Source organism: Lemur catta, chromosome 1 (assembly GCF_020740605.2).
Source record: "Lemur catta isolate mLemCat1 chromosome 1, mLemCat1.pri, whole genome shotgun sequence".
Classification (NCBI taxonomy): Eukaryota; Metazoa; Chordata; class Mammalia; order Primates; family Lemuridae; genus Lemur; species Lemur catta.
In genome coordinates this window covers 114,616,935-114,638,526 of record NC_059128.1, presented here as the reverse complement: position 1 = coordinate 114,638,526, position 21,592 = coordinate 114,616,935, and the positions used below count along the sequence as shown (strand labels likewise).

The 21,592-nt window shown below is 51.6% G+C and overlaps 1 protein-coding gene across 1 annotated transcript; it reads left to right on the top strand.

Moving 5' to 3' along the window:
- Positions 1–9,422: 9,422 nt before the first annotated feature.
- Positions 9,423–13,244, top strand: FEM1A (fem-1 homolog A). Its single transcript, XM_045549288.1, has one exon. It carries the CDS (start codon positions 9,602–9,604, stop codon positions 11,585–11,587), a length of 1,986 nt encoding a protein of 661 aa, XP_045405244.1. The 5' UTR covers positions 9,423–9,601; the 3' UTR covers positions 11,588–13,244.
- The last annotated feature ends 8,348 nt before the right edge of the window (positions 13,245–21,592 follow it).

The following is a 21,592-nucleotide window of genomic DNA, read 5'->3' as shown; positions in this document are numbered from 1 at the left end:
CCACATTTTATGGACAAGCGCACTGAGGGGAATATCCCTTCCTGGGGGCACACCAGTTCCAAGTGTGAGGACAGGGCTCCCACCAGGCAGCCCAGCCCCACAGCCATAAAGATGATGCATGAACAGATGTCGAAAAATGATAGCCCTGTGACATCCTCCTGGGTTAACCAGACGAGAGAGAGAGAGAGAGAGAGAGAGAGACCACCACCTCATGTTGCCAGAACTTTGGCCCTGTGAGTCCTCAAAGATGGACAGTTCAAGTCTACCCATGTCCCCACCTACCTGTTGGGAAAAGGGAGGTAAATGAGACTGCTTCTCACATGCTTCGGGTCAAATAACTGTTGAATGAATGTTAAGAATTGAGAGCTGGGAACACTGCATGCTGCAATATTATTCTGCTAGCTAATGCATGCTGAATGCTCTAGCCAGACACTGGGTTTTTTGCTTGCATTGGTTTCTCTCCCCCCACCCCCTCACCTTTCTCTCTCTCTCTAACCCCTGTGGCAAAATACTATAATATAGTTTTCTGGGTTTGTTTTTTTTTTTTTCTTTTTAGTGCTATCTTGACCCAGTTTTAAGGCCCTGGCTAGAGGCTGATTGATTCCTCCAGAGCAGACGATTAAGTTCACACCCTAAACACTCCCTTTATGGGGATCTTACACCCTCAGCCACTGTGTTCAGGTTTGAATTACCCTGGGTTCAGGTACCAGGCAATTAGGGACAGCCCTGATGCTCCAGAACCCAAGACTTAGCTGTCCCCACCCTGCCTGTCATTCCTGAGCCCTGCCTCCTGACCCCCTTGCATGGCCTTGCCTGGCAGCATTCTGTCCTTCCAAGCTGTAGGAGTTCCACTTTTCATGTTGTGTCATTGTGTTGTGTTCTGCCATCAAAAAAAAAGCCCTTTACATCTTGTGAAACAAATGCATAGAACATAAAATTTGCCATTTTAATGATGATAAAGTGACAATTCAGTGGCACTTAGTACATTCACAATGTTCTACAACCATGACTTCTATATAGTTCCAGAACATTCCATCAGCCCAAAAGAACCCTGTACCAATCAGCAGTCACTACCTATCCCCCCGTCCACAACCCCAGGCAGCCACTAATCTGTTTTCTGTCTCTGTGGATCTGCCTGTTCTGGACATTTCATATAAATGGAGTCTCACACTGCGTGTCCTTCTGTGTCTGGTGTCTCTCACTGAGCACGATGTCCTCAAGGTCCACCCCGCTGTGGCCAGAGCCTTATCCCTTTCTGTGGCCAAGTGATGTTCCATTGCATGGATGGACCACATTTTCCTTATCCAGACACTGTTTTGATAACTTTAGCCATATAACCTCCTAGGATGCAGGTACTCTTATTGTACCCCATTTTACGGAAGAGCAAACTGAGGTTCAGAGAAGTCAAGCAAGTTCTCAACGTTGCACAGCTGGTGGGTGGCTGAGCCAGGATTTGAATCCAGGCAGTTTGCACCAGGGTCTGCAAGCCGCATCGCTGCCTTCCACCTCTCTAATAGCCTGGTATGCAGAGGCAATGTGGCCATGATGACATATCGCTCTGTCATTTTGCCCAGGGGAGGACACCAAGATTGCAAACAAGCGCAGGGGATTGTGACGGTGACCCAGTGAGTCATCCGCAGCCAGGGATGAACTGAACCCTCAGGGCTGGTGGAGGTGGGGACAGCAGCAGTACAAATCCCAGTTCTGAAGCCTTGAGAGTCCCCTACGTCACCGGCTTGGCCCCCATGTGTGTTTCGGAGAATTTCATTTCAGGGCGGGGGGGGGGAGGGGGGAGCCGGATGGAGGGAGGAGGACAGAACTTTGATGCTGCAACACCCAAGGTCTGCTCTTCCTCCTGGCTCCTGGGGAGGGGGGCACCCGAGAGAGCCTTGATTATTTTCTGCACCTTAATAGGTCCTTCAAAAGAGAGTGGCTTGGGTTTCCATGGCAACAAGCAGGCAGTATCAGAAGGAGACGGCTGAGTTTCCGCCCCCGACCCACATCTGGCTCTGGAATAAGCCCCCCTCGATCCCCGCCATTCCCAGTCTTGGGAGTGCAGGGGGTGCCCAGCCCGGCCCAGAGCGGGCAGCCGTGGGGGGGGCGCTGCTCCTTCTCCGTGGCCTTTCAGACAGGAGGACCCCTGGCCCTGCCCCACCCTGCTGAGGGAGGGACGGATAGAAACAGCATACGCCAGGCACATGTGCAGAGCAAGGGACAAGGGACAGGGCACGGGCAATTGTGGCTTCTCCAAGTCCTGTGTTTAGCCAGCAGAGTGGGAGGAGAAGGCTCAGAGGTGGATGCTGTCAACAGGACTGGTCAGAGCGAGACGCAGTAACTGACCAGTTAAGGAGGCTGGTGGGGCACAGAAGTGAGATTTGACCGCCAGGAGGGGAGGCAGCAGCTGGAAAACAATCGGTCCTCATTTTATCCGACTCGGTGACAAACCAGTTGTCGGGAGGAGAGCAAGAGAGGCGTGCAGGTGTTTCTGTCTTCAACAGAAAGCAGCTATGAAAGACACAATTAGAACGAGGCAAGAAATTGGAATCCGGATGCTGGATGAGGTAACAGTGCTCATCAGTGTTAAATGTCCTGATTCCGATCACCACACTGCGGTTCTGTAAGAGCACGTCCATGTTCTTAGAAAACACCCGCTGGAGGATTTAAGAGTAAAAGTTGTCAGGAATCCAATTTACCCTCTCAAATTGTCCAGAAACAATTATACATATAATGTATATATAATATATTTTATAAAATATATTATATGAACTCATAATATAATATATTTAGTGCATTATATTATTTTAAATATGTTATACATATTATGTAACATTGTTTATAATACCTTATTCTATTTCATATTATATATAAATGTTATACAATATAAATACTATATATCATGTTGTATTATTATATATAATACATATTATATAATATATTCTGTACAATAAATATACTGACAATATTATGTTTTCTATATATGTGTACATTTATACACACACATGTACATATATAGAGAATTATGAAGCAAACAGGAAAAAATGCAAACGATTGAGAAATCTGGATAAAAATATATAAAATTACTTTGCATTGTCTGGGCAACTTTTCTGTAAGATTGCAATTATATTAGAGTAAAAATTAAAAACACAATCCAAGGTGGGTTTAACATATGATAAAAATCAAGACCCTGTCTCAAAAAAAATTTTTTTTACTTAAATTTTTAAAAATTACAGACACAAATAAAAGTTCCTCTCTTACTTGCTATGAGAAAGCAGGTGTGCCTGCTACCCCACATTTCTGTTAGAGGCTAGAGAAGGGTGGCCCCTTAAGGCCCTCAATGAGAGAGAGAAAAAATATATATCATCGGATGCCACCATTGTCAACCCTCTCTGCTTGAAGAAGCAGGTACTAAAACGTCTTCATACAGCTCTACCTCTCTCTCCCCAGCTTTCACGGAGGGTGTCTTCATAGTTCAGACTTCTGCAATAAAAGCCAAAGACAATTCATCACAGATCGCTGAGAAAGTAGCATGGATATTGTCTGTTTCTCACTTAGCAATGCCTTATCTTGAAGGAAAAATTAAGAAGACCTTGTTGAAATGTAGTTTTTGGTGCAGGGGAGACAGGGTCTTGCTCTGTTGCCCAGGCTGGAGTGCAGTGACATCATCATAGCTCCCTGCAGCCTCAAGCTCCTGGGCTCAAGTGATCTTCCTGCCTCAGCCTTCCAACTAACTGGGACTATAGGCAGGCGCCACCATGCCCTGCTAATTTTTCTATTTTTTGTAGAGATGGCGTCTTGCTATATTGCCCAGGCTGGTCTCGAACTCCTGGCCTCAAGTGACCCTCCTGCTTCAGCCTCCCAGAGTACTGGGATTACAGGTGTGAGCCACCTCGCCCAGCCTGAAATGTACTTCTGATTCATGTGTTTAGCTCTGAATCTTCCTTTCGTGATGTTGTAAAAAGGATCAATTGTGTGATTATTTTGATGGAGAATTCCCCTAAAATGCTGTCTTATCAGCATGAGGTGATTCAGTGAAATACTCAATGTACCACCCCTGCCAGGTTGTTCATCCTGTTGGTCTTTGCTCCTGCCTCTTCCTCCCACCTGTGTGATGATTTTAAAACATATCCACAAACTCCCTTCCCTTGAGAAGGAGTCTGATTGGTGTCTAATTCTCTCCCCTTAAAAGTGGGCTAGACTTAGTGACTCTTCTAGCAAATAGAATGCTGCCAAAGTGATGCTGTGTGACTTCTGAGGCTATGTGATAAGAGGTGATACAGCTGCCACTTGGTTCTCTCTCAGGATGCTCCCTCCGGGAACCCAGCCACCATGCTGTGAGGAGGCTCAAGCCACACAGAGGTGTTCCAGGCAGCAGTCCCCGTTGAAGTCCTTCAAGATGATTCCAACTCCAGCCTCCCTCTGTCTTGAGCCACATGAGAAACCCCCAGTGAGAACTGCCTGGTGAAGTCCACTCTCAGAACCGTGACAATTAGTAATAACCACTAAATCTCCAGCCTCTAGGGCACAGCCCAGAACATAGTAGGTCCTAAACATGTAAAAAAAAATGTGGCTAAATAAATAAATGAATAAATGAACAAATGAAGCAATGATATACACGAATACCTCAGGCTGTGCTAAGTGATATACATCTATCTAGTCCCTTCAGGGAAAGGAAGACACATTGAGAGCGTTTCTTAGAAATTAAACCACGGCATATTTTCCCAATGAACAGGCTGTTCCCCGGAGAGGAAACAGACATCACAAACAAACTCTTGGGGAACTGTGCGATACGGTTAGTAATTATACACACACACATTAAAGCCACAAGCTAGCCAGTGGCACTGTTCTGGTTACTATTGCAACGTTGCAGATGACCCCAAAATGTTCACGCTTAAAACAGTCATCGTTTTCTTGTATCTCACGGATCCTGTATGGCAGGAATTTGGCCAGGGCTCCACTGGGAAGGTGGCCGTTTGCAAGCCAAGAAGAGACACCTCAAAAGAAACCAGTCCCACTCATATCTTGCTCTCGGACATTCAGTCATTCAGTCTCCAGAACGGTGGGAAAGTAACTCTGTGTTTAAGCCCCCCAGCCTGGGGTATTTCACTATGGCGGCCCGAGCACACTAATATATTTATTCTGTGTTTTTTTGCCAGCTTCTCCACTTATACGTCAGATTCTCGACTTAAAGCGTCTCTTTTGTTTACTTCGCTCCATGCTGTATCCCAGCTGTGGACACACAGTAGTCTCTTGGTAAATATTTATGAAATAAATGCCTCATCCTTGGCATTGCTATCTTGGGGTCTATTAATATTTTCTGTTTATCTGAATGTTTAACATATTTTTCCATTAAACAAATTTAAAGCACCCTAGGATGAAAGTCTCCTGCCTCTCCACAGCGAGAGGTTTAGTGCGTCTGCAACTGTCCCGGTAGCCTCGCTGGCCCGCGCAGGTGGCCTGGCCGTGGCTCCGCATGGGCAGCAGCATTTAGGCAGCGCTGGAGCTGATGACACCCCGCGGTGTGTGCCTGGAGGGTGGCCTGGGATGGAGATGTGCCGGCGCATGGTGAGAGGACGTTTGCAGGCCTGGAGTCTGGCACGGGGACAGGTAGCGGGAGAACAGGCACCCAGATAGAGGAGGGGCCAGGAAGGGGATAGTCGCCTGGTGTGGGGCCACACTCACCACCAAATTTTACCCCCCACTGTTTTTCTCCTCCTGGTTGCAACCCTGGAAGCCACAGGGGGAAAAAAATCAGAATGAAAGAAAAGAAAGTAGCAGAGACCCCAGAATATGCCAGCACCAGAGAATCTTAGGCAGGGTGGTGCTGTGGTTACCATATGCTTCCTGGGATTATTTCTTTACTCATTCCACAAATTTTTTTTTAAAACACAAATATCCTAAATATGTAAATGATATGGTAGGTTGGGCTGGAAACTGATGTATGCTGTGGGAAAAAATAGAGCAAGCTCCCAGGGACTTAGCGGGGGAGGCGTTGCTGACCTATAGCATTGGCCCATTTCCCTGATGGTGATGACGATGATGGTGATGATGGTGGTGATGATGATGATGGTGGTGATGATGATAATGGTGGTGATGATGGTGGTGATGGTGATGATGGTGATGGTGATGATGACGATGGTGGTGATGGTGACGATGGTGGTGATGGTGACGATGGTGGTGATGGTGACGATGGTGGTGATGGTGGTGATGACGATGGTGGTGATGGTGATGATGGTGGTGATGGTGACGATGGTGGTGATGGTGACGATGGTGGTGATGGTGACGATGGTGGTGATGGTGACGATGGTGGTGATGGTGACGATGGTGGTGATGGTGATGATGATGATGATGGTGGTGATGGTGACGATGGTGGTGATGGTGACGATGGTGGTGATGGTGACGATGGTGGTGATGGTGACGATGGTGGTGATGGTGATGATGATGATGATGGTGGTGATGATGACGATGGTGGTGATGGTGACGATGGTGGTGATGGTGGTGATGGTGGTGATGGTGGTGGTGATGGTGATGATGACGATGGTGGTGATGGTGACGATGGTGGTGATGGTGATGATGGTGATGATGATGATGATGGTGGTGATGGTGATGATGGTGGTGATGATGATGATGGTGATGACAATGGTGATGGTGGTGATGATTGTGATGGTGATGATGATGATGATGATGGTTATGATGAGAAGGAGGCCGATGTGGTTATGATCATGACAGGGGTGACGGGGTGATGATGTCAAATGATGATATCAATGATTTGATGATGGTGATATCAGTGGTGAAGATGATGATGATGATAATGAGTGTACCAATGATGCTGGTGATGATGATGCTAATGATGACTGTTACGGATGGAATTTGTGTCCCCCCCCATTCATATGTTAAAGTCCTAACCCCCAATATGCCTGCATTTGGAGATAGGGCCTTTGGGAGGTAATGAAGTTAGAATAAGGTCATAAGGGTAGGGCCTAATCCAATATGAATAGTGTCCTTGTAAGAAGGTAAGGAACACCAGGGACAGGCGTGCACAGAGAAAAGGCCACGCAAGGACACAGTGTGAAGGCAGCCATCTGCAAATCAAGGAGAGAGGCCTTAGGAGAAACCAAACCTGCCAAGACCTTGATCTTGAACTTCTAGCCTCCATAACTGTGAGAAAATAAATTTCTGCTATTTAAGCCACCCAGCACAGCACTTTGTTATAGCAGCCCTGATGCTGTCGTGGTGATGGTGATGATGGTCGCCGTAGGAGATAAAGGAGGAAGCCCCTTTCACACGGTGACACCTACCTACCCCAACACCTTGCACATTGGAGTTTACAGGGAAATTTTAGGTGTATTTTCCCTCTCAAGCCTCACACAGACCCTTCATCCCCATTTTACAGATGAGAAAGCCAAGTTCAGGGGAGGTTGAGCTACTTCCCCAAAGCCATGCAACTGTTTGGCAGTGGACTTGCCTGTTGAATCCAGGAATTCGGGTTTCAGAATTAACCCCTTGGCTATGTGGAGAGGCAAATGGCTAATAAAGTATTTTCACTAAAAACACTTAGCCTCCCTGCTGTGCAAAACATTGCAAAAGGGACAAAGAAATGTCCCAAGGGTTGACTACAGTCCATCTGGCTGGAGCCTTCCATATCCCTAAATGGTCTTATGCCCAGTCCCAGGCGTGCCCTGGCAGCCTCGAAAGATGTTCAACATGCAACTTTCAGCTGCTGTCTCAGTACCAGACCTCGATCTGTCTAGTGAATTAATTTTTTAAATAAATCCTGTAATTGCCTTGTGGAAAGAACAATTATATTTTAGAAGGTTGCCATCTGTGGAGGGACATTAACACATAACAAAAACCTTTAGGTTCATAGACACCCACGTGACCTTCAAATCATAGTTGAGTTTAGGATTCTGTGTTGGAAATTTTAAGAGTCCTGATGTCACTGAAAAAATTCTGACTTTTCTACTCCATCATTTAAGAGTTTGATCTAATGCTTTTTGTGTGCAAGGAAATAAATTACTTTGGGTTGTGTGTATGTACGTTTTAAATGGTTGAATCTGTTCATTACAAACATTTAAACTATGCCATGAAATCCTATCTGGAGGCCGGGTGCAGTGGCTCACACCTGTAATCCCAGCACTCTGAGAGGCCAAGGTGGGAGGATCACTTGAGCTCAGGAGTTCAAGACCAGCCTGAGCAAGAGCAAGACCCCGTCTCTACTAAAAACAGAAAAAATTAGCCAGGCATGGTGGCACCTATAGTCCCACCTACTCGGGAGGCTGAGGCAGGAGGATCGCTTGAGCCCAGGAGTTTGAGGTTGCTGTGAGCTAGGCTGAGACCACGGTACTCTAGCCCGGGCAACAGAGTGAGACTCTGTCTCAACCACAAAAAAAAAGAAAAAGAAAAAGAAAAAAGAAAACACAGGATACCCACGTCCACGGCACCATCACTCCCAATAAACAGAAAGTGGAATCGCCTCCAATGTCCATGGGGGGATGAATGAATAAAGAAACTGTAGTATATTTGCAGCTGAATTTTTGAAGGAAAAAAATAAGCAAAATAAAAAAATATATAACAAATAAAGAAAAAAGTGTAGTGTATCCATAAAATGGAATATTATTCAGCCTTAAAAAGGGAAGGAAAGTCTGACATGTGCTAGGACATAAATAATGTATGTGAATGATGATGAATGAATGAATGAATAATAAGAAGTGAAAGAGTGATTTTTTTTTTTTTCAAACAGGGTCTAACTCTGTCACCCAGGCTGGAATGGTGTCCAGCCTGGCTCACAGCAACCTCCAACTCCTGGGCTCAAGTGATCCTCCTTCCTCAGCCTCCTGAGTAGCTGGGACTACAGGTGCCACCACACCTGGCTAATTTTTCCATTTTTTGCAGAGGCGGGTCTCACTCCCGCTCAGGCTACGAGTGATGAATATTGACCCTTATCGCCACCTGTCCTCTCAGCTCCCGTCCCGCTGTTCCGCTTCACCCGCGCGCCCCCTGCCGGTAGGCGGCTCGCCCAGGCCGGACACAAAGCACACACGACCGCTGAGCCTACCTGAGCCTTCATTCTCGCTCCTGATTGGTTGCGAGTCCCTCGCGATGCCTTTTCGGGAAATGTAGTCTTTTAGGGGACGCCCACGCCTGCTTTCCCAGTCAGCTGCGACACAGGGACAGCCTCAGGAAGTACGACACCAAATTTTCCCGGTCCCACAAACTATAGCGTGTGGCGTTGCATGACGGGACTTGTAGTCCTCGAATTGCCAATTTCCGCTGTCATCTGCTGCCATTGGAACAGCAATTCCCACCATGCAGAGCGTTCCCAGTTCTCAGCAGTTGGCCCGCGGCCTTCTGGGAAATGTAGTCTTGAGCCCTCATAGTTCTTTCTTCGTTCTATAGACCGGGCCTCCGCAGAGGACTCCATTTCCCGGCGTGCTCCAACACGCCGACGGCGCCAGGTCGCGGCAACCATTTTGTTCCGCCAGAGGCGCCCCTAAGATGGCGGTGGGGGAGACGGTGAAGGTTGCTGCCCGCCCGGACGGGCTCTGATCCGCCGTCTCTCCCCGTCTCCCGGCGGCCGGCCCATGGCCTGGCGGAGGCCCGGACCATGGACCTCCGCACCGCCGTATACAATGCGGCCCGCGACGGCAAGCTGCAGCTGCTCCAGAAGCTGCTCAGCGGCCGGAGCCGGGAGGAGCTGGACGAGCTGACCGGCGAGGTGGCCGGCGGGGGGACGCCGCTGCTCATCGCCGCCCGCTACGGCCACCTGGACGTGGTGGAGTACCTGGTGGACCGGTGCGGCGCGAGCGTGGAGGGCGGCGGCTCGGTGCACTTCGATGGCGAGACCATCGAGGGCGCGCCGCCGCTGTGGGCCGCCTCCGCCGCGGGCCACCTCGACGTGGTGCGGAGCCTGCTGCGCCGCGGGGCCTCGGTGAACCGCACCACGCGCACCAACTCCACGCCCCTGCGCGCCGCCTGCTTCGACGGCCACCTCGAGGTGGTGCGCTACCTGGTGGGCGAGCACCAGGCCGACCTGGAGGTGGCCAACCGGCACGGGCACACCTGCCTCATGATTTCCTGCTACAAGGGCCACCGCGAGATCGCCCGCTACCTGCTGGAGCAGGGCGCCCAGGTGAACCGGCGCAGCGCCAAGGGCAACACCGCCCTGCACGACTGCGCCGAGTCCGGCAGCCTGGAGATCCTGCAGCTGCTACTGGGCTGCAACGCCCGCATGGAACGCGACGGCTACGGCATGACCCCGCTGCTGGCGGCCAGCGTGACGGGCCACACCAACATCGTGGAGTATCTCATCCAGGAGCAGCCAGGCCAGGAGCAGGCCGCTGGGGGAGAAGGTCCCTCCACCAGCCAGGGGTGTGTGCAGCCCCAGGGGGCTCCATGCTGCAGCTCCTCCCCAGAGGAACCACCAAACGGTGAGTCTTATGAAAGCTGCTGCCCCACCAGCCGAGAAGCTGCCGTGGAAGCCTTGGAATTGCTGGGAGCCACTTACGTGGATAAGAAGCGAGATCTGCTTGGGGCCCTTAAACACTGGAGACGGGCCATGGAGCTGCGCCACCAGGGGGGCGAGTACCTGCCCAAGCCAGAGCCCCAGCAGCTGGTCCTGGCCTATGACTACTCCAGGGAGGTGAACACCACAGAGGAATTGGAAGCGCTGATAACCGACCCTGATGAGATGCGCATGCAGGCCCTGCTGATCAGGGAGCGCATCCTCGGCCCCTCTCACCCAGACACTTCGTATTACATCCGGTACAGGGGCGCGGTGTATGCCGACTCGGGCAATTTCGAGCGCTGCATCCGCTTGTGGAAGTACGCCCTGGACATGCAGCAGAACAACCTGGAGCCCCTGAGCCCCATGACTGCCAGCAGTTTCCTCTCCTTTGCCGAACTCTTCTCTTACGTGCTGCAGGACCGGTCGGCCAAGGGTAGCCTGGGCACACAGATCGGCTTTGCAGACCTCATGGGGGTGCTCAACAAAGGGGTCCGGGAAGTGGAACGAGCCCTGCAGATGCCCAAGGAACCTGGAGACTCAGCCCAGTTCACCAAGGCTCTGGCCATTATCCTGCACCTGCTGTACCTGTTGGAGAAAGTGGAGTGCAGCCCTAGCCAGGAGCACATGAAGCACCAGACCGTATACCGCCTGCTCAAGTGTGCTCCCCGAGGCAAGAACGGCTTCACCCCTTTGCACATGGCTGTGGACAAGGAGACCACGAACGTAGGCCGCTACCCAGTGGGCAGATTCCCCTCGCTGCACGTGGTGAAAGTGCTGCTCGACTGTGGGGCTGACCCAGACAGCAGGGACTTTGACAACAACACTCCACTGCACATAGCAGCCCAGAACAACTGCCCTGCAATCATGAACGCCCTGATCGAAGCAGGGGCCCACATGGACGCCACCAACGCCTTCAAGAAAACGGCCTACGAGCTGCTGGATGAGAAGTTGCTGGCCCGGAGCACCATGCAGCCCTTCAACTACGTGACCCTGCAGTGCCTTGCAGCCCGGGCCTTGGACAAGAACAAGATCCCCTACAAGGGCTTTATCCCAGAAGAGCTGGAGGCCTTCATTGAACTGCACTGACCTGCCCAGGAGGGTTTGCACCCTTGTCGGGGGAGTCGGGAAGGTGTGTGGCAGATGCCTGTTCTTGCCTGCTCTGTGCAGGCCCACATCAGGAGAAGGGCTCTCCCACCTCCCGTCCCCTACACCTGCAGGCAGAAGGGAGAAGGAGTTCGTGAGCTGTTGGTGCTAGAAGCCTTCAGGATCATGTGCTAGGAGGACTGTCTTTCTCTAGGAGCCCAGCCACCTGTCCCAAATTGGGAAAAGACCCAAGACCTTCCCCAAATCCTGTCTACCTGGGTTTCGGAGGCCTTTGCCTTCTTACCTAGAGGCGGAGGGACTAAAGCCATTGCCTTCCTTCCCTGCCACAAACACAGGAAGAAGTTGAGAACTGGTCTGCCTTCCCCCACATCTCACGTGGCCAGACGAATCCAGCTGCCAAATACAGTGTTAGGACTGGGGTCTCCCAAGGTCGAGAGTTTGAAAGTCAAGAAGCAAGACCACCTCTCATTTCTTCCAGCACAGTCGTGCCCTGCTCCTGTGTCACCGCGGTCATGGGTGTGTGGGCAGGGCTCTGCCCAGGGCAGCCTGCCACTTGCATAGCTTTCAGTTGGTTTGGTGTTCTGTTTATTTAATAAGTGGGCAGGTTACAAGCGTTGCACAGAAGTTCTGAGATTTTACCGCCTTTTTTTTTTTTTTTGAAGAATTCATTTGTCAGACTCCCATATAAGTTAATTTCAAGCAATGAGGGTTTTGTGGTGCCTGAGATGGCTGAGGCCACAGGGAGGGAGTGAGCTTTATTGTATGAGGAATTTGGTGAGTGAGGGACAGGCCATGGTAGTGGTCCCTAAAACACGGGTGGTCATACATTTTTATAAAACTTCACTCTTCTGCCTTTTATAGGCCTCCCAACTTCCGCTGTTAGAAAGAGAACTGCTCTTCAGAACAAAGATCAGGTTAGGCGCCAAAGGAGTGACATCAAAGCCTGGCAGCGGTTTGCCACCCAGCAGACACTGACATGGTTGGTTTGGGTCTGCGTTGCCGCAGTTTCCGAGTTAAAACTGCAGGCCGCTCAGCCCTGCGTGTCTCACACGGTCTCTCCTTTGGTCGTGGGCATGTCCACAAGTGGCCTGAGTCATTTTTTTTTGGCTGCTCCATCGAAGACGTGAATCCAGGTCTTCACGGTAAAGGCGCAAGTAGAGCACTGAGTCAGTAAATCGCTGGCTGAGACGGTGAGCGTCAGCTGCAACCTGCCGGTTTCCCGTCACTCAGGGAGGTGCTACAGGATCTGCCCCAGCTGGAGTCTCCTCAGGAACGCAGGGCGGGGTCTTCGTCTGTCTGGAGAGCAGCCAGTCACCAAAGGGAAGCAGCTCGGGAGGAGAGTGACGTTCAGGAGCGCGGCACCCTCTCTCCCCGAATCCCTCTCCCGTGGCGGCCACAGACAGGCCCTCGGGAGCAGCGGCGGTGGGCACCCCGCCGTCCTGCCCCTTGAAGGACACTAGGCATCGTTTGCAGTGTTTCTTAGGAAATTATTTATTTACAAGACAAGGTTTCAACTTAGCCAAGGCAGGAAAGGCAGTTCCTGTCCCTTCCAAAGCACAGAACAAGGAAACGAGACCGTTTAAATTGTGAGTCTCTGCGCTGGCATTTTAGTCATTAAAAAGAAGATATTTGAAGAGAATCGCCTGCCGGGTCCTTGGTGTGAGTAGAGCGGGGGTCCAGGGTGGGAAAGCAGGAGTGTGGGGAATCCGTGGTGTTGGCTCAGGTGAAAACAGCGGTGGGGCCACCCTGTGTAATTAGGGGAGTTTAGGGTAGGGTTGCCATGGGAAAACATGGATGTTGTGACCCTCCATTAAGACAGAGAAGGGTGCGGTCACCAGGAAGCTCCCTCACAAGAGGCTGGAGGAGGCACGACAGGGGCAGAGGGGGTGGTTGCTGTGTTTTGGTCAAACTGAGCCTGGCTTCCAGCGAGCCCCACTGATGGAGCCAGCGAGGTGCTGTCCCTTGAACTTGATGGGTGTCCTAGAGCCACTTCAGGCTAAGGAGGAAGGTCCTACCCCTTTTCCTTTATCTTACCTCCTTGTGTAAACGTCTTACATTTGAAAATTCCGGTTCTCTCCATATCAGGACAGTCAAACGTTGGCCAAAAAGTGCCACCCCGTTATAGCTGGTTTGGCAGGTTTCTGCGGAGCCCCCTTAGGGATAATGATTGAGCTGATGACACCGGAGATGCAAATGTTTCCTGGAGCTTTTACCTCGAGTCACAGCAGGGAAAGGCCCCGCCCTGAGGACATCACACTTCCGGGGGCGAATGGGGTTAGGGGATTCTTTCTCCGTGTCCTGGTTTCGTGCATCTGCCATTGGGCTTGGTTTGGGGACAGACGACTTACAGGTGGCGCCTGTTGGGCTGTGGTGTGACTATGTCCGTGTTGCATTGAAGAAGTGGATTTTAACCTGCAGGTGCTGGCAGAGCCATCTCCTAGCGGACAGGTAACAGCAGTGAGCATTTCTTGAGCCCTTACTGTGTGCGGGGCGCTGTTCCCCATGCTTCCCTGTGCTGTGTTGTCTATACAGCAACCTCTAAAGCAGATGTTATTATTCCTGTTTGGCAAGTGGGGGCAGCCGAGGCTGTTAGGAGAGGTTAAGACACTTGCCTGAGGACACAGCACGTGGAGGAAGAGCTGAGATCCGAGCTGGGAGCTGAGATCCGAGCTGGGGGCTGTCAGGCCCACACCGGGGGCTGTCAGGCCCACACCTTGTTCCGCCCGTCTGTCCCAGGGGTTGAAGGAACACGAGATAGAAGCGCATCTGAGAAGGTGGACCCCGGGGTCCCCTTTTCCCTGCTTTTTGGTGTTGCTCTGGCAAAAGCTTTCCCGTCCTTGGGGCAGGTGGCCATCCTGCCTCAACTCCCTTTTGGGTCTGTCAGAATCGCTGCTCCTGAGCCCAAGCAAATCGCTTTACAAGGAAAAATTAGGGCTGAACACTTTGTTTAAAAGCTAAGACTTAAGAATTGTGACTTTAGCCTCCTTCCTTCTAATGAAGATCATCTTAAAGCTCTAGCAAGCTTCAGGTGAGGGTTGATCCAGCAAATCAGATGGTTACTGATGACCTGGTTGGTTAGGTGCTCTCAGATTGCTGTAGGGGTGGGGGGGCTCCCCAAGATAGCAGCCAGCAGAATCAACGCCAGCAGGAGAAAAGAGCATCTTTCTCCCAGCCAAAATCCCAGGGCTCACTCTGATTGGACCAGCCGGGTCACGTCCTTCCCTCAGCCAGTCACAGTAGCCCAGGACTGGGACAGGCCAATTGGCTTGCCCCGAGTCACCTTGGGTAGGATTGGGCGAAGTGCCCACCACCCAAGATGGTCACTATTCCAAGGGAAATATAGAGGTTGCCAGAAAATGGGATAAATGCTATAGAGGACAGCAGAAACGGGGTCTGCAATAATAAAGTTACTACCTGCAATTTATCAGTGAAGAAAAAAGCTCAGAGAGGTCAAGTGACCTGCCCAAGGCCACACAGCCAATGACCCGAGTCATTTGTAGATGAGCAAATAGGTCTAGGGAGGGGAAGGGACTTGCCCAGGTTTACCCAGCCAGAGAACTGGGCTCAGGGCTTAAACCCAAGCCAGAGGGTATCAGTCAGGCAGCCCACCCCCACCACAGTGGAAGCTCCCCACCCCAACTCGCTGCCCTCCCCACCTGCTGCCCGTGCATCTCCACAGAGCTGCAGTCGGGGCCTGAAGTTCTCCCATCCACTTGCTCGTCTGCTTGGGCAACACACTGCTCAGACCCTCAGGAGCCCTGTGGAGGTCCTGGTCTCTGCCGTGTCCTCAGCACCCAGGCCAGGGCCCGGCCCGTGCCAGGTGCCCCATAAATATATGTTGAGGGTGTGAATGAATGAGTGAGTGAATGAATGAATGCCTCTCGCCTCCCAGGACTCATGTCCTCTGACTACTTGGGGCAGTGGCTGGGGACATAAGCAGGCCCCGATGGCTTTGCCAGACCCGCGGCCACCACCCCTATGAAATTCCAGGACTGTTATCCGAGCAGCGTGGACAGGGAGGGAACGTCCCCACTCAAGTTTAAAGATAGCACAGCTCGGAGTCACATCACAGGCCGGAAAGGCGAGATGACTAGCCCAGGGACATTAGATCCGTGTCCCAGGAGAGAGGTTGGGTGGGGGTGGGGGTTCCTGCAGGGAGACTCAGTCAGGACTGGAAAAACAAGAGGGTGGTTCCACCGTGCGGTGACCAAAACATGTGTTAGGCAAGACGCGGCACAAATGTGGCCAGCACCACTCCTGGCAGAGGGTGGGAAGAATGTTCCCCGCGGGCCCCAGCTCCTGTGTCTCTGTGGGTTGCAGAAGAGACGTCGAACCCCAGCACTGAGCAGGACATTTTAGATGCCCCCTGCCCCGTGCCCTGATGTCCTTTAGTAAAGCCTGGCTTTAAAGGTCTGTCAATTTAATAGATACTAATTATTAATTAGTGTTAATGGTGCTAAATAATTGATTTATCATTTGTATTTATTAATTATTTAATGTCTGTTAAAGCAATGGTCTTGATCCAATGTCACCTCGTCCATGAGGCCTTCCCGGATTAACCAAAGTGCAGTCTCAGGCACCCTCCATCACAGCCCCCTGTGTATTTCTTTAGCCCCTTTTTCTTTCTTTCTTTTTTTTTAGACAGTCTTGCTCTGTTGCCCGGGCTAGAGTGAGTGCCGTGGCGTCAGCCTAGCTCACAGCAACCTCAAACTCCTGGGCTTAAGCGATCCTACTGCCTCAGCCTCCCGAGTAGCTGGGGCTACAGGCATGTGCCACCATGCCCGGCTAATTTTTTCTCTATATATATTTTAGTTGGCCAGATAATTTCTTTCTATTTTTTCAGTAGAGACAGGGTCTCGCTCTTGCTCAGGCTGGTCTCGAACTCCTGACCTCGAGCAATCCACCCGCCTCGGCCTCCCAGAGTGCTAGGATTATAGGCGTGAGCCACCGCGCCCGGCCTAGCCCCTTTTTCTTTAGAGACAGAGTCTCACTCTGTCACCCAAGCAGGAGTGCAGTGGCATCATCATAGCTCACTGCAGCCTCCAACTCTTGGGCTTAAGTGATCCTCCCACCTCAGCCTCCCGAGTACCTGGGACTACAGGCATGCACCACGACGCCTGGCTAATTTTTATATATATTTCTATAAGAGATGAGGTCTTACTATGTTGCCCAGGCTGGTCTCAAACTCCTGACCTCAAGTGATCTTCCTGCCTCAGCCTCCCAGAGTGCTGGGATTGCAGGCGTGAGCCCCAGTGCCTGGCCATTACGTTGTGTTTTAGATTTGCTCTCTTGTGGGTCCATTGTGCTGTCCCCTTCCTTAGAACATCAACTACACAAGTTCATCCCCTGCTGGGTCCCGGCCACCTGGAACAGGGCCTGACCCAGTCTCGCTCACTAGGTGTTTGTTGAATGAATAAATGAACTCACTCACAGGGGTCTCAAAGAAGTTTCACCTAAAGTTTCACCTGAAGAGCTAGAAAAATACTGTAAGTGCAAAGTAAACCCAAAATAAGCAGAGCCAAAGAATAAATAGAGTGGAAGTCAATCAAATATAAACAGGTTGGCCGGGCGCGGTGGCTCACGCCTGTAATCCTAGCACTCTGGGAGGCCGAGGCGGGTGGATCACTCAAGGTCAGGAGTTTGAGACCAGCCTGAGCAAGAGCAAGACCCCGTCTCTACTAAAAATAGAAAGAAATGATCTGGACAGCTAAAAATATATAGAAAAAATTAGCCGGGCATGGTGGCTCATGCCTGTAGTCCCAGCTACTCGGGAGGCTGAGGCAGTAGGATCGTTTAAGCCCAGGAGTCTGAGGTTGCTGTGGGCTAGGCTGACACCACGGCACTCTAGCCCGGGCCACAAAGTGAGACTCTGTCTCAAAAAAATATATATATATATATATATATAAACAGATAAATGATTGGGGGGAAAATCAATGAAACTGAAAGCTGGTTCTTTACAAAGTTTAATAAAATTGAATAACATCTGTGGATGGAGCCTCACGCCTGTAATCCCAGCACTTAGGGCCCCAAGGCTGGAGGATCACTTGAGGCCAGGAGTTCGAGGCCAGCCTGGCCAACATAACAAGACCCCATCTCTAAAAATAAACTATGTTGAGGAAATACAGTGCGGACGTCGTGAGGACGGTCCGCTGGTAGCCACAGTTTGCAGATCAGCAGATGGTGCTGGAGAGGTAGCCCCGTTTGACTAACAAGGACTCCAGAGAGGGATGGGGACCCGCTGAGGGCCCCCAGCAGCAAGTGAGGGAGGGGCCGGGGCCCAGGCACCACGCAGAGAGGGAAAAGGGACTTCTGGGGTGGGAGCTGGCACGAAGCCTGGTGAGAGGTTTGGGGACCCCAGGAGAGCCGCAGGGAAGAGAGGAGATTGGGCCAGGCTCACCTGAGAGGTCCCAGGGAGCTCCTTTTCTTGGGAAGAGAAAAGGTTTTTTAACTTCCCTTGGAAATTGGAAACCGTGGCCACCTCCCAGGGCTATAATAAGGCCACAGCCACTGAACAGGTTAAAAATAAAAGATCCCCGCCCAGGAGCACTGGGGGATGGCACTTGTGAGCCCAGGCAAGCCCCAGGGTTGGGGGACATGGGGGGGGGCGGAGTAGGACCTGCTGTGTGGCCTCAGGCAGGCGTCTGCCCTCTCTGGGCTCCAGGCCCAGCCTGCAAACACTGGCCTTAGGCAATGACTTCAGAAGCCACCTGCACCTGCACCAGGGGTTAAGCTCTGCCTTCAGGACTGGGCACTTTTCGAGGCTCCCCACCTCTCCAGGCTCGGAAAGAGGGACCAGCCCTCGGCCCAGCCCGCGCAGCGGGAGGCTGGCATTGCTGTCCAATGGCGCCCCCTGGTGACACTGTGCATGTCGAATCCTCGGTGCCCGCAGGTGGCCCTCCAGAAGATTCTCAGTTCAAACACAGCCCCACCCAGTTCTGCCCAGGTCAAGTGTCCAGCCACACATGTGCTGTGTGGCGATGGGCAAAACATTACCCTCTCTGGGCCCAGAGAGCAGGAGGACATTTTTTAAATACCCAACAGTCACAGAAAGACATCATTCCAAGCAGGGGGGCACAGCTGCCCGGCCTGGTCTGGCTGTGGGCAAACTGACCTCCAAAACGAAATCGTCTGCTGTTTGTTCAAACTTCACGGTTTTTAGAGAAACGGAAATTTTTTGAATTTTTTTCTTCTTATTTTTCTTCAAGGCGGTTGGGCTCAGAGGGAACATGCGACTTCCCGGAAACCTGCGGCCCAGTGGGGCTGGCAGTAGCCGCCAGGGGGTGCTGGGCCAGCGAGAATTGTGGCTGAACCCCTAACCCTGGGAGTCGGTGGTCCTTCTCCTGGGCCTTTGCTCAGGCTGTGCCCACCTCCCAGAACACTGTCCCCAGCCCAGGGCTACTTTCAGTTTATGCTGCAGGTCTCAATTTACTTCCTCCTTCTGGAAGATTCCCTCAATCCCCCCAGACTGGCCCAGGGTCCCCTTTGGGCTCCCGAGGCCCCCTGCATTTCCCCAGTAAAGTCCAGATCACCCCGTAACTACCTGATCATGTCTCTCTACAGCAACAGACCGTGAACCCTGAGAAAACAACACAGGTCACCATGGAGGTGACCACTTAGTGACGACCAGCACAGAGCCCGCACGCAGCAGGTGCTCAATAAATGCTGGCTGGATGAATGGATGGGTGCACCAACATCCTCCCCACTCACTGGCCAGTGAGCTCCACCGGGGCAGGGAACAGCTCTGTGTCCCCGGCGCCCAACACCGGCCCACACACAAGTGCTCAATAATTACTGAGCACGTACTGTGTGCTATGCCCAGTGTGGGCCCAGTCCTGAAAACACTTCAGTGACCAAGACAGTTCCGTCCCCTGCTCTCTCTGGGTGGGCACCTCGTGGTGGGGAAACCACAGATTAATAAATAAAATGAACAAGATATATCAAAGAATTTTAAAACAGAGGAAAAAATCAAAAATATAAAAACGGAGGGAATAAATGGTTAACAGCCTCCGTACAGGCTAGAATTTAGTAGAGAACCCCCAGCCTCCTTCTGTCCCTGCAGGCTACTTTTTTGGCTGTGTGACCTTAGATAAGTGACTTCACCTCTCTGGGCCTCATTTCTTCATCTGTAAGTTAGGCACAATGATAGTCTTCCGGCCCAGAGCCCAAGTACCCGCCAGTGAGTAGACCCTCAGGTCCTGGGGTCTCTCAAAATGATTGTCCTTTGCAGATCTGCTGGGGGGACATGGGGACAGCCAACGTCGCTCACCTGGAGTAGTACAGTCACCACTGGCCTGGTCCCCCACCATCCTGCCCTCACCTCTGCCTCAAAGTCTGTCCTCCCTGTAGCAGCCACCAGAGGGCGCCTGTGAGCACCTGAGTCAGGGTACATCCCTCTGCCCACAGCCCTCTATGGCTTCCACCTCCCTGAAGCCCACCAGGTCCTGCCCAGCTTGTCTAGTCCCCTCCCCAGCCTCCCCTCCTCTGTCTCTCCCTCTTCTCAGGCTGCTCCAGCCACATGGGGCCTCCTCGCTGTGCCTCCAACACGCCAGGTGCGTCCTGCACAGGCTGTGCCCGTTACCCAAATCATTCCTGCCCCCACCCCAAGAGCTTCCCAGGACCGACTCCTTCTCTTCCTCCAGGTCTCAGCCCCGGCTCCCCTGGCTGAAGTTCTCCCTCCTGGGACACCCCCGATCACCTTGACCTGTTTATTCCCTCTGGAGTCTCTTCACTTTCAGAAATTATCTCACTTCCTTCTTTGATGGCTTGTTTACTATTTCCTCCCCTCCGCCCCCACGGAAATGACAGCAAGTGACTGCTCACTTCCATCTTCATCCTCACTGCTTCCCAGTGCCTGGGACAGATCCTGGCAGCACACAGTAGGCGCTCAATAAATGCTGGTCAAATGAACAAGTGGCCAGTTCAGGGTCTGAATGTATTCAGTCAGAAATCCTCTATCCGGACAACCCCACCCCGCCCTGGAATCTAATCTCAGAACTCGCCCCTCCAGGTTTCACTTCACGGCCACACGGCTGCCACCAGGGCCAGAGCTCTGACAAAGTCTGAGTCAGCGACTAAAATAGCAAGTGGTGCATGACTGCCGGGGTGACTCACACCAGACCTGCCCTTCCACGTGGCCCAGCCATGCAGGGAGAGACCAGCAACGTCAAGGTTCAAACCAGCTGTCAGGTGGGAGGGGGCCTGCAGCTCCCAGCCTCAGTGGGTCCCATTTCACCCTTCCTGGACCCTCTTCCCTTCCCTCCCTTGGGAGTTTAGCTTCTTCAACTGTGATCTCAACACTTCTGATCTGTGTGACTCCAGGGGCCAAAATTTACCTCTTTGGGCCTCAGTTTTCCCCACCTCTAAAATGGGTCCATTGGCCAGGCGCGGTGGCTCATGCCTGTAATCCTAGCCCTCCGGGAGGCCGAGGCAGGTGGATCGCTCAAGGTCAGGAGTTCGAGACCAGCCTGAGCGACCCCGTCTCTACTAAAAATAGAAATAAAAATTATCTGGACAACTAAAAATATATATTGAAAAAATTAGCCAGGCATGGTGGCGCATCTCTGTAGTCCCAGCTGCTCGGGAGGCTGAGGCAGTAGGATCGCTTAAGCCCAGGAGTTTGAGGTTGCTGTGAGCTAGGCTGATGCCACGGCACTCTAGCCCGGGCAACAAAGTGAGACTCTGTCTCAAAAAATAAATAAATAAATAAATAAATAAATAAAATGAATAAATAAAAAAAAATAAAATGGGTCCATTATATAATAAAAGCTTCTACCTCAAGGGGTCATTTTGAGGATTCAAATGTGTTTATGTGCTAAAAGCCTGAAGAATCGATAAATGCTAAGTGCTCAACAAATACTAACTCTATTCTTGTTCTCAAAGGATCTGTCACTCTGTCCCCTCAGTGCAGGGCACACACACTTAACACACACTGCACCTGTGCACCTGGTGTACGATGTGCCTGTGTTTACATGTGACTGCACAGGATCT